At 68.6% G+C, this 11,241-nt stretch overlaps 2 protein-coding genes across 2 annotated transcripts; both read left to right on the plus strand.

Annotated features, from left to right (window-relative positions):
* The first annotated feature begins 350 nt into the window (after window positions 1-350).
* On the plus strand, window positions 351-2,167 carry TMUB1 (transmembrane and ubiquitin like domain containing 1). Its single transcript, XM_042811227.1, has 2 exons — window positions 351-772; window positions 1,405-2,167. Exons 1-2 carry the CDS (start codon window positions 366-368, stop codon window positions 1,757-1,759), a joined length of 762 nt encoding a protein of 253 aa, XP_042667161.1. The 5' UTR covers window positions 351-365; the 3' UTR covers window positions 1,760-2,167.
* A 750-nt stretch (window positions 2,168-2,917) lies between these two features.
* Window positions 2,918-10,933, plus strand: FASTK (Fas activated serine/threonine kinase). Its single transcript, XM_042811226.1, has 9 exons — window positions 2,918-3,479; window positions 5,271-5,741; window positions 6,216-6,364; window positions 6,477-6,693; window positions 6,851-7,010; window positions 7,964-8,055; window positions 8,175-8,796; window positions 8,951-9,065; window positions 10,784-10,933. The coding sequence occupies exons 1-9, from the start codon at window positions 2,918-2,920 to the stop codon at window positions 10,868-10,870; spliced, it is 2,475 nt and encodes an 824-aa protein (XP_042667160.1). The 3' UTR covers window positions 10,871-10,933.
* Window positions 10,934-11,241: the final 308 nt, after the last annotated feature.

Consider the following 11,241-nt stretch of genomic DNA (forward strand, 5'->3'; position numbering starts at 1 on the left):
CCGTGCCTTCCATTGGCACACGCACACGACGCAAGTCTCATAGTCCCCAAGACTACATTTCCCAGCATGCCCCGCAGGGCTAGCCGCACATGCGCCGCAGCGCCCCGCTCCGAGCCCTTCCTTCTGGTCCTCCGCTTCCCGGCAGCTCCCGCGTGCGGCCCCGCAGGACTCTCTATCCCAGCGTGCATCGCAGCACTACCAGCGTGCACCGCGCAGGCGGAAGCGGAAGCAGCGGAACGCGGCGCGATGGCGGCCGGTGAGGGGGCCGGGCGCGGGGCGGGGGCGGGGCCGGGCGCGCCTCTGGGCGGCCGCGGCCCGGCGGGCTGACGGCGGCGCTCGGTGCCCGCAGGTCGGTAGTCGCCGCCATGGCGCTGATCGAAGGCGTGGGCGACGAGGTGACCGCGCTGTTCGCGCTGCTGCTGGCCGTCGCCGTGCTGGCCTTGGCCTGGGCCTCCACGCGCGCCCCCGAGCCCGTTCCGCCACCTCGCGCCGCCGCGCCGCTGCCCGAGGAGGGCCCGAGCGCCTCCCCCGAGCCCGTCGCCCCGCACAAGGCCCCGGCCTCGGCCCCGGGCGGGGCGGGCCCCGATGGGGCGGGCGGAGCGGCGGCTGCGCTGCGGGCGCGGGGCGGCGCCGGGGCCCCCCAGCAGAGTGCGGGCGGAGCGGCGGGGGGCGGCCCCGCGGAGCCCACCATGGTGCTACGCCTCAAATTCCTCAACGACACCGAGCGGCTGGCCAGGGTGCGGCCCGGGGACACCGTGGGGGCCCTCAAGAGGTGAGTGGCGGGCGGGGAGGGCGCGTAGTGCGGGGCGGGAAGTGGGTGACAGTGTAGAGACACTGCATGAGTGGTGAGTGACACCACGGGGACGGGGAGTGAGCGGTAGGTGACAGTGCAGAGGCATGAGGTGAGTGAGGGGTGACACCGGGGACATGGATTGTGTGGTGGATGACGGCCTGGGGCGTGAGCAGAACTGTAGGTTACAGAGTGGGTCAACAAAGCCTGATGTGGGTAATATCACAGGGTCAGCCTGGACACGTGGAGTGAGCTGTAGGTGACACAGGATGGCTTGTGGGTAGCGGTGTTGAGAACACAGCGTGAGGTGTGGGTGAGAGTGCAGGGACACCAAGACAACTGTGTGTGACAGCCTGAGGACATGGGGAAAGGTGTAGGTGACAGCAGGGGGCACCGAGTGAACGGTAGGTGACGCTCCTGGGGATACGGGGGGAGCTGTGGGTGACGCTGCAGGGACGCGGTGCGAGCTGTGGGTGGCACTGTGAGGACGTGGGACGAGCAGTGGGTTACGCTGCAGGACGTGGTGCGGGCACAGCACCGCGGTTCTGGGCAGTCCCAGAGGTGGGCGTGGGGTTGGTGCCATCTGCACATGATGTGATGTCCCCTGTCCACAGGACCTACTTTCCCGGGCAGGAGCAGCAGGTGCGGCTCATCTACCAGGGCCAGCTGCTGCGTGACGATGCCCAGAGCCTGGCAGCCCTTCACCTGGCACCCAACAGCGTCCTGCACTGCCACATCTCCCAGCACAGCCCTGCCCCTGCACCCGCCGGCCCCCGCGCCTCCGCCGACCCCGTGCACACCGCCCTCAATGTGGGCAGCCTGATGCTGCCGCTCTTCGTGCTGATGCTGGCCGTGCTCTGGTACTTCCAGCTGCAGTACCGCCACGTCTTCACCGCCACCGCCACCACCTTCCTGGCCGGCCTCACCCTGCTCTTCAGCTTCATGGCCTTCACCATGTACCGCAGATAGCGCTGCCCCGCACCCCGACTGGAACCGCCCCCCACTCTCGCGCTGCGGTGCTCAGGGTTCTGCTGCTGCTCCAGAACTCGAGGGGTGTTGGCTGTGTCCCGGTGCTTCAGGGGCTGCTCACAGCCAGCACGGAGTTGGCACGGCCCCGGTGCTGCCCTCAGCCCTCTACCACCGCCGGAAGCCCTCCGCGCACGGGGCGAGGCACGGAGTTGCACCGCAGGGCACCGAGCAGAAGGGGGGGACGCAGCGCCCCGTGAGCCCCCAGGTGCCTGCTGCCCGCGGCTGCGAGCCCTGCGGGGGTCAGGGGCTACCGGCCCGTGCTCGGGGCTGGGCCCTCGGTGCCGTGAGCATGTGCTCGGCCGTGCTTCTTTTAAGATTAAAAAGGAAGAAAACTGTGGATGCTCCAAACGCTGCTCTCTGTGTTCTGTGCGCGAGGAGGCGGGGGGAGCTGGGAGGAACGGGGGGCGGGGGCGGGGCTCGGGCCGTTCGGCCCCGCTCGGACATGCGCACTGGGGCGGGGCGGGGCCCGCGCCTCGAGCCACGCGTCCTGCCGGACAGTAGTGCGCATGCGCCCGTAGCCCCTGCTCCGCCCCCGTCACGGGACTGCCTCTCATTGGGCGCCGCTCGGCGGCTATTTGCATACTACGCTCCGGCTCCGCCCCCGGAAGTGCGTGCCGCGCGGGGGCGGTGCCGAGGCCTCCCTGCCGGCGCGGGGACTGTCGGGAAGATGGCGGACTCGGTGTCCGGGCGGCGCTGAGCGGCCGGGGCGCGGCGGGTCCCAGCGCGGCCGCGAGCGCCATGTAGGCGGGGCTCGGAGGGAGGAGCCGGGGCGGCGAGGCGGGGCGGGGGCCGTGGGGCCGGGGAGGGGGCCGGACGGGCGCTTCGGGGGTGGGGTCGGGGGTCCCGGTACCGGGCGGGCGCGGCGCCGCTCACGAGGGCCTCGGTCCGCTCGGCGGGCCCGGAGCGGGCCGAGATCCGGGGCCGGGCGGCGGGAGGGAGGGCCGAGGGCGGTCCGGGGATCCCGGCGCGGCGCGATCCGGGTTCGGATCCGGGCTCAGGCGCGGGGCGGAGTTCCGGCGCCGCCCCCTCTTCAGCCCCGCTCTCCCTCGCAGGGTCCCCCGGTCCCGCGGAGCCCCCCCGCGCCGCCCTGCCCGCGCCATGCTGCGCCTGCTGCCATGGCTCCGCACCCTGAGCCGCCGTCGCGCGCGGCCCGGCAGCCCCCGGGGCCCGGCTGAGCGCAGCGGGGCCGCCATGCATCCCGCCTGCTACTGCGCGGGCAGGGCCAGGCCGCGCGCACTGCTGCTCCCGCTGGATCCCTACGGCCATGGGCTGCTGCACGCCCTGCCCCCGGACGCCTGCAGGATTCGCGGGCACGGCAAGAGGAAGAGCTGGAACTTCATCCACGAGAAGATGAGCTACGACACCTTCTTCACCATGAAGCGGCTGATCGAGCGCTCACGCAGCGTGGGTGAGGTGCTGCGCTGGGTGACACAGAACCCCGGCAAGGTGTCGGCCAGCCATTACCCCATCGCCCTGCACAAGCTGGGCCAGCTCCTGCAGCAGCAGCAAGGCCCGGCCGCCCTCAACGGGGAGAGCCGGCGGCCCGGCCCGGTGCTGGAGCAGCCCGAGTTCCAGACGCTGTGCCAGGCCATCATCAGCGGCTGCTCCAAGTTCGATAACTTCAGCATCGTCAACTGTCTGTACGCTGCTGCCGCGCTGGGTGAGTGGCCCGGGCACGGGGCGGCGCCGAGGGCTTCCTGTGGGAGCGCAGGGTTCCGTGCTCTGGGCGTGTGGAGCAGAGCCGTGTCTGTTCTGAGCGTGAATCTCAACCTGTGCTGCTCCATGCGGGTGGCACCGGGCCGTGCTGCACAGCTCTGCCTGGGGCTGCGGAAGAGCGGCCTGCCTGGCTCCTGTCCTGAGACGTGCGGGTTGTCTGATGGCTCCTCTCTGGGAGAGAGCGTTCCTGCAGCCTGCGTTCCCCGCTGTGCATCGCAGAGCCTTTCTGGCCCGTGGCAGCGTGCTGAGGGCTCCTCGTTAGCCTCGTTAAAGGCCCTGCGCTCCCTCCCACCTCTCCGGAGGGGATTATGCTTGCTGGCTGCCTGTGGCAGCGGGTGCCCGGCCCCCAGCCCAAGCATTCCTTCCAGTCCTGTGCCCCTGCGTCCCACGCTGACGTTCCCTGCTGCTGCGTTTGCCTTTTCGTAGCGGCAGCTGCGCGCTGGGCTGAGGTCTGTGCCGAGCTGCACGGAGCTGAGCTGCCTGCGCCCTGCTGGGGGCTGAGGCAGTAACTCGAGATCCTGCTGAAGGTGGGGGGGGAGGGGAGGTCCTGCTCCCCCCGGCAGCGCTTTGTGTTTGTTAACTCCGTGCCTCTCCCCGAGCTGGGCTCCCCCGGCCCGCTCTGGTTTTGACCCACACTTTGTTCCCCTGCCTCGCCCTCCCCGCTCCCCGTGGGCTCCAGCTCATTAATAAAAATGCTCACCCGCCTTTCGGAGGCCTCCTAAGGAACAAAGCAGCTGCTCAGACCAATTCTTCACTTTCCACCTTCTGACTGATTTCTGATGAACGATAAAACGCAGCGACTTACCCCATGCTGCCTTGGTTTCTTTAAAGCCCTTTTAAAAATCGGAGTCTCCTCGTCTGGCTCGGGTGAGCAGTGGGCTACTGGGGCCTCCTAGGGCGCGCAGAACGCTTCATGGCTCTGCTGAGGATATCTCTCCTGACACACGAGCCGTGGCCTTTGCCTTTTTTCATAACCACACTGCACACGTGGCCTCTCGTCTTTCTGTGGTTGAATAATGCGTCCAGAGTGAGAGAAAGGTATTTCCCCCAGGAGCCCAATCTGAAAGGCCGCAGCTAAGCTGGAAAACACGAGGAGAGGGAGTTAGAAATGTGGAAAGATAAACTCCTGTCACACACGGCAGTTCGTGTTTCAGCCCTGTGTTGACACTCCGTTTGTCTTCCAAACAAAACACTTCTTTAAAGCGCTTTGAGATGCATTATTCCTCCTCACAAAGACCCGGACCTGAAAATGAAGTCTTATTTTTGTGGATAAACCAAAGGGCTTCTGCTGTGGTGGAATGGCTGCCAGCAGAGCGATGTGCTGCTGTGCTGACGTTCTGGCCCGGCCTTCTTGATAGGACAAGGGGGAATGGTTTTAAAGTGAGACAGGGGAGGTTTGGGTTGGATCTGAGGAGGAAGTTTTTCCCCCAGAGGGCGGTGAGGCAGTGGCACAGGTTGCCCAAGGAGGCTGTGGATGCCCCATCCCTGCAGGCATTCAAGGCCAGGCTGGATGTGGCTCTGGGCAGCCTGGGCTGCTGGTTGGCGACCTGCACACAGCAGGGGTTGGAGCTGGATGAGCGCCGTGCTCCTTTGCAACCCAAGCCATTCTGTGATTCTCACCTCTGTTCTATCTTTCTCTCTCCTGCTCTGACTCCCCCCATCACAAACCTGTCCCCGGCACCGTCCCTTTTGCAGAGGTGCTTTTGGGATCCTTAATGCTGTCCTTTTGCCGCAGGGCTGCCCGGGGAGTCCCCCCTGGTGCGGGTGCTGGAGGACGAGTCCCGCAACCGCCTGGGCCGCTTCAACCAGAAGGACGTCTCCATGGTGTTCAGCAGCGTGATGCGGCTGCACCCCTCCAGCCCTCACCCCCTGGTCGAGTCGTGCCTCAGCAGCTTGGAGCGGCACCTGGAGAAGGAGCGGCACCCTCAGACCCTCTTCCTGCTGCTCTCCTATTACCGGCTGCGGGCGCAGGCCCTGCAGGGCCACCCGGCCTCCGACCAGCAGCTCATCAACAACCGTAAGATCCTGCGCCTGGTGCGGCACACGTTGGGCCAGGTGAGCGCCATGCGGGAGCACGAGCTGGCCCTGCTGGATGAGATGCTGGCCCTGTGCGCCCAGGAGGCCAACAACAAGGCGCTGGAGGCCATCTTCAGCTCGCAGCTCTTCTATGAAAACCGCCAAGAGCGATTCATCCGCAGCATGGCAGGTGAGGGCAGTGTGGGTGGAGACTGCTGGCTGCATCTTGCTGCGCCCATACAGCCTTACGGCTCCTTCCCAGGCCCTGGAGCTGCTGGGGTTGTCCAGAGCCACGCAGAGTCCTGCCCTGCAGTGCAGGCAGCCCAGGCAGGAGGTGCTCTGTGTGGCGCCCACCCGTCGCTGCCCCCCCCCCGGTGCCCCTTCCAGCACCGTGAGCCCACCTCGCCTTGGGCTGGGCAGCGGGTTGGTGTCCGTGGGGTTGCTGTGGAATCGCACTCCGTGTGCTTTCCCACTGCTCTTTAGCTGTGCCACGTGGTTCACACGGCAGGGATCTGCCCTCCTGCCCGCAGCCCCACACCCTGCCGTGTGCTGCGGAGCCGCCTGGGTTCTGGCTGCATTGCCTCCCTCTGACCCACACTGCGGCCCCTTCTGGAGAGCAGCGCTCCAGGCAGGGCCTGAGCCCCGGCTGTGCTTTGCCGTGCAGAGTGGCTTCCCAGGAAGGCCGAGAACCTGACGCCCTACACCATGGCCCTCATTGCCAAGTACGTGGCCCGGCACCGCCTGCGGGAGCCGCGCCTGCTCGACACCATCGCAAACTTCCTCCTGAAGCGCGGGGAGCAGCTGGACAGCAAGGTGGGTGAGCTGCGTGCCCGGCCAGCTGCCATGGTGCTGGGGGAGCTCAGCTCTGCGTCGCCGCGCGCTCCCGGTCCTGCCGCCACCAGCCCGACTCCTCCTTTGGCCGCAGGTGATCCAGAAGCTGGTGTTTCCCTTCAGCCGGATGAACTACCGCCCGTCCAACCACAGCGAGCTCTTCCCCAAGCTGGAGGCCATCCTGGAGCAGAAAGCGGGCAGCTCGCCCCTGGCCACCGTCAACATCCTCATGTCCATGTTCCAGCTCAGCCACTTCCCCCAGTCTGTCCTGCATCAAGTCTTCTCCCCGGCTTTCATCACCAACGTTATGAGTACGTCGGGCTCTTCCCAGGGTAAACGCGGCAGTTGGGGCACGGCGGGTCGGAGGCGGCTCCGGATGGGGCGGCGCAGCCCCCCGGGGTGCAGGGGGGGCGGCCTGGGGGGTGAGGGGCGGCCCGGGCCCCCTCCAGCCGCCCGCCCCTCCCGCAGGCAGCCCCTACGCGCTCATCGTGCGCCGCTACCTCTCTCTGCTGGATGCCGCCGTGGAGTTGGAGTTCCGTGATTACAGCGGCCCGCGCCTCGACCCGCGCTACCGCGTCCTCATGTTCGAGCACGCGCTGACCGCCGACGAGGCCAACAGGAAGTACAGGTGAGGGGGGGGCAGGGGGTGCGCCGGCGCCCGGCCCTCGTGCAGGCGGTGACCCCCCGGTGTTGCCGGGGATGTGAGGTGCAGACGTGGCTGTGGGCACGAGCTGGAGAGCTGGGCGGGGAGGAACCTGATGAGGATCAGCGGGGAGCGCGTGGGGTTCTGCTCCCTAAGATGAGCGATGGCGGCAGCGGTGCAGGTTGGGAGCTGAGCTGCTGGGAAGGAGTTCTGCAGATAAGGACCTGGGGGTCGTGGTGGCCGACAGGCAACCAGCAGTTGACCACAGGCTGACTGTGGACCAGCAGTGTGTGCTGGTGGCCAAGGAGGCCTGGAATGCAGTGCAGAGAGTGTGGGAGGTGATCCCCCCCCCTGTGCCCTGCCCTGGGGGGACACGGCTGGAGCAGTGCACCCAGCGCTGGGCTGCCCAGGTCCAGGCAGATGGGAACTGCTGGAGGAACCCAGGGGAGGATGCGGAGATGGCGGGGCCTGGAGCAGCTCCTGGTGGGGCCTGGGAGAGCCCTGGGCTGCGTGTGTGGAGGAGAGAAGGCTGAGGGACCTGAGCGGTGCCGATGGAGAGCTGAAGGGAAGGGCAGGGGAGGGGGCCGGGCTCCGTTTGGTGGTGCTGGACGCCAGGACGAGGAGCAGCGGGCGCAGACTGCAGCCCAGGGAGTTCATTGAACGTGAGGAGGAATTGCTGTGCTGTGAGGGTGGCAGAGCCCTGGACCGGAGCCCAGAGAGGTGGGGGAGTCTCCTGTGGAGATCCCAAACCCTTCTGGACGCCGTGCAGCTGCTGAAGGAGCTGCTGTGGGGGGATGGAGCGGGGTGGCTCCAGAGGTGCCTCCCAAGCCCCGCAGCTCTGGGATGCTGTGGTCAGCAAGGGGCCGGGCTGGGGCTGTGGGGTGCTGGGGTTGGGCCGTGTCCCCTCCTGCGCGTCCCCTGACTGCTTTCCCCCTCAGTTACAAAGGGCTGGTGGCTGAGGCGCTGCGGCAGCTGGTGGGGGAGGAGTGCTACCGGCAGGACGAGGTGCTGCCCCCGGGGTACTGCACAGGTAGGCTGCCGGCACCCAGCGGGGGGTTGTGCTGCCCGGGGGGGGGGTCTGAGCAGCAGAGCTCTGCGTTTTGGGGAGGCGATTCGGGCCCGCCGCTCACCCCGGCGCTTCCTCCGCAGACTTCCTGCTGTGGATTAACCGCTCGGGCACGGTGCTGCCCCTCTCCCGCGTCCCCGCAGCCTCCAAGGCCCCCCCCGCCGCCCCCCCCGCCGCCGTCTCCCTGCGCTCCAGCGTCCTGGCGCTCACCTCGGACTTGCAGGACTTTGCCCCCTTTGCTCCGGAGCCCCCCGGCAGCCCCCCGGCAGCGCGCCGGGAGAACAACCTGGCGGGGCGCTTCCTGTCCACGCTCTGCCCGGCCCCGGGGGGGCCCTGCTACCAGCCCCCCTCGGACTATTACTGCGCCCTAAGCAAAGAGTCTTCCCTGGAGAGCCAGGGCAGCTCCACGCTCAGCAGTCCTTCCGAGTGCCTCTCGGCGCAGCCCGCCGGCACCCCCGACTGCTCCCCGCGGGGCTCCTCCGCTGCCACCCTCTTCCAGTTCCCCATCGGGAAGATCCTGGAGGAGGAAGCGGCCGCCTGCCCCGGCCGCGAGCGCTCCTGCTTCCAGGGGGAGCAGCCCCACGAGGAAGCGGAGGGCCGCAGCCCAGCCCCGGCCGAGGACGCCCGCCCTCCGCCCTCGCCGTGCCGGCCCGGCCCGGCCAGGGGTCCCGCCGAGGGGCCGCCAGCGGCCGACGACATTCAGAGGTACCGAGCGGAGCTGCTCCGCGTGTTGCCCCCCCCCCCCCCCCCCCCCGCAGCGCCGAGAGGAGAGGTGCCCCTTCTGCAGCCCGGGGGTCCCTCGGCCTCGGCCCGCAGCGCGGGGTGACGCCGCCCCCCTCCCACCGTCCCGTCCCTGCAGGGTGGTGCTGTCGGTCAACGACAAGTGGCATTACTGCCAGAACTCCGACATCCTGGTGGGCTCACGCGCCATGCGGGACCGGCATCTGCGCCTGCTGGGCTACTGTCTGGTGCAGGTGAGTGCGGGGCCGGGCGGCGCGCGGGGGGCGGCAGCTCGGAGCTGGGAGCGGCCCCTCGGTTCCTCCTCCTGGGCGCTCACCGGCGTTACGGGCGCAGGTCGGCCCGGCCGTGCCGTAAAGCGCAGCTTAAAGCTCCTTACTGCCCTCCTGCTGGCGGCCGCCGTGCCGGGCAGCTGCGGGTTTTGTAACCGATGGTGGATGTGGCTCAGAGCTCCTTGCGGCGCTGGGATCCTGAGCACCGCGGGGGGGACGGGAGCGGGGCTGCGGGGAACGGCACGGAGCTGAGGGGGGGTGGGGAAAGGCTGTGCCCAGAGGGCGGTGGGCACGGAGCGGCTCCCCGGGGCAGCAGCACAGCCCTGAGCTGCCGGAGCTCGTGGAGCCTCTGGGCAGCTGTGAGACACGGGGTCTGGCTGGCGCGTGGTTCTGTGCTGGGGGTTGGACTCGGTGGCCCCTGTGGGTCCCGTTGCTGTGGCTCCGTGGGCTGCTCCTTCCCTCCCCCGCCGCTGTATGCAGCGCTTCTGGTTTGCAGTCTGCTGCCAGCTCGGGCCCTGTGCCGCAGTGACACACAGCTGTGGTTTCCTTCTGCATTTGTGGTTCCAGAGGTCCCTCCTTGCTCTGTTTGGTCATCCTTTGCAAAGAGCCCGAGGCGCTTTTAACTTCTTGCAGAAGCTGCTCCACACTCAGCTGTTCTCGCTCTGCTTGTCCCTGCCGGCTTGCTCAAAGGAGCTGTGCTGCAGCCTGGGACACCGGCGGGGCTCATGGGGGTGCCCTCAGCCCACCCTGCTGGGCCAGGAGCTCCGTGGGACTCCAGGCTTCCTCCCCACCCCTTCAGGGCCCTTCCTGCCGTGCTGTTTCTCATCGGGCCGCTCCCTGGCAGCGGCTCCTGTGCTTTACAGCTGCAGCAGCTGCCTTAGCGGTTCCCCAGGGCTGTGCTTTTCTCACATTTCCTGGGAGGGAGGTGGAAGTGTCCCCTCGTGACCCTGAAGCTGCACGGGGCCCAATGACTCAGAGCTCCGCTGCAGTGCCGTGTGGGGCTGAAGGGAGGCCTGCTCTGCTGGAGGCTGCGGGGTGCTGCCCCGGGGCTGCTCTCTGCCCCCGTTCTATGGGCACGGCGCTGGCAGCCATCCCATAAGGTGGCTCTTATCCTTCCTCATCTGCTCGTGCCCCTTGTCTGTGTGCAGCCGTGCCCCAGCAGCTTGTTCCCCGGTGCTGGAATTCCCCTCGTCATTCTGCAGTCTCCCTTTGCAGACGCGTGGAGCAGCCCTGGGCTCCCCCAGCTCCTCGTGCTGGAGCAGGGATTGCCTTTAGTCCCTCATGCAGGGGCTGTCGGTGTGATTTTGGGTCCTCCCTTTGGGCGCTGTGTGCCGGGCCCCAGGCAGGGCGCCGCAGGGGGGCCGTGGGGAGGCTGCAGCCCTGCCCGGCTCCACGGGGATGAAATTGGGACGTGCGGCACCCGGGAGGCAGAGCAGAGCTGGCGAGCGGCCGTGGAGCGGGGACTGCGGGGCAGCGAGACCCCAGCCGAGGACGGCAGCACTGACAGCCCTTGAAGGCGGTCCCGAGGCCCGTTTCTCCCCCGGGACGCTGCAGGTGGCCGCCCCGTCCCCAGGGCCGGCTGTCCTCCACAGTCTGCGCCGGGCCGGGGGGGGCGGGGGGCGGAGGCAGCTTTGGAGAACGGCGGCGCGCGGCTCCACGCTGACGCTTCTGTCCCTTTGCAGCTGCCCTACACGGAGCTGGAGAAGGTGAGTGGCATCGAGGAGGCCAAGCATTACCTGCGGCAGAAGCTGAGGGAGCTGCGATTCTGAGGGGCTCAGCCCAGCCGGGTGGGCGCTGGGGGGGGCACGGAGCCCCCGGCCCGGGGGGGGTGGGAAACGGAGCTGCCCCCAACCGGGGGCACGGCCGTGCGGGGCCGAGGTGGTGCGAGATATTTATTGCCGATAGGGTGGGGAGGGGGCGCGAGCGGTGTGCGGGGGGGACCGAGGGGATGGGTGGGGCTGGGGGCCCCAGCCCCCGGGCCCGGGGTCACCGCAGGGGCCTGGCGTTCCTGGGGGTCCCCGACACGCTGCTGGGGGGGGGGGGGCTGCGCCTGGCCCCCCAGGGCTGTGACAGCCACGCATTGGGGATGCTGCGGGGCCGGGCGCGGGTGGAGAGGGGGGCGCTTGGGAAGCGGGGAGAA

This window comes from Centrocercus urophasianus, unplaced genomic scaffold (genome assembly GCF_019232065.1).
Source record: "Centrocercus urophasianus isolate 14NV4802_14NV808 unplaced genomic scaffold, USGS_Curo_1.0 seq_1224, whole genome shotgun sequence".
Lineage (NCBI taxonomy): Eukaryota > Metazoa > Chordata > Aves > Galliformes > Phasianidae > Centrocercus > Centrocercus urophasianus.

Excerpts from the sequence above, each read along its gene's own strand:
- TMUB1 (XM_042811227.1), top strand. The coding sequence starts at position 366 with ATGGCGCTGATCGAAGGCGTGGGCGACGAGGTGACCGCGCTGTTCGCG. Across the intron at positions 773-1,404 it reads ACCGTGGGGGCCCTCAAGAG|GACCTACTTTCCCGGGCAGG; the intron begins GTGAGTGGCGGG and ends CCCTGTCCACAG.
- FASTK (XM_042811226.1), top strand. The coding sequence starts at position 2,918 with ATGCTGCGCCTGCTGCCATGGCTCCGCACCCTGAGCCGCCGTCGCGCG. Across the intron at positions 5,742-6,215 it reads ATTCATCCGCAGCATGGCAG|AGTGGCTTCCCAGGAAGGCC; the intron begins GTGAGGGCAGTG and ends TTTGCCGTGCAG. Across the intron at positions 6,694-6,850 it reads TTTCATCACCAACGTTATGA|GCAGCCCCTACGCGCTCATC; the intron begins GTACGTCGGGCT and ends CCCCTCCCGCAG.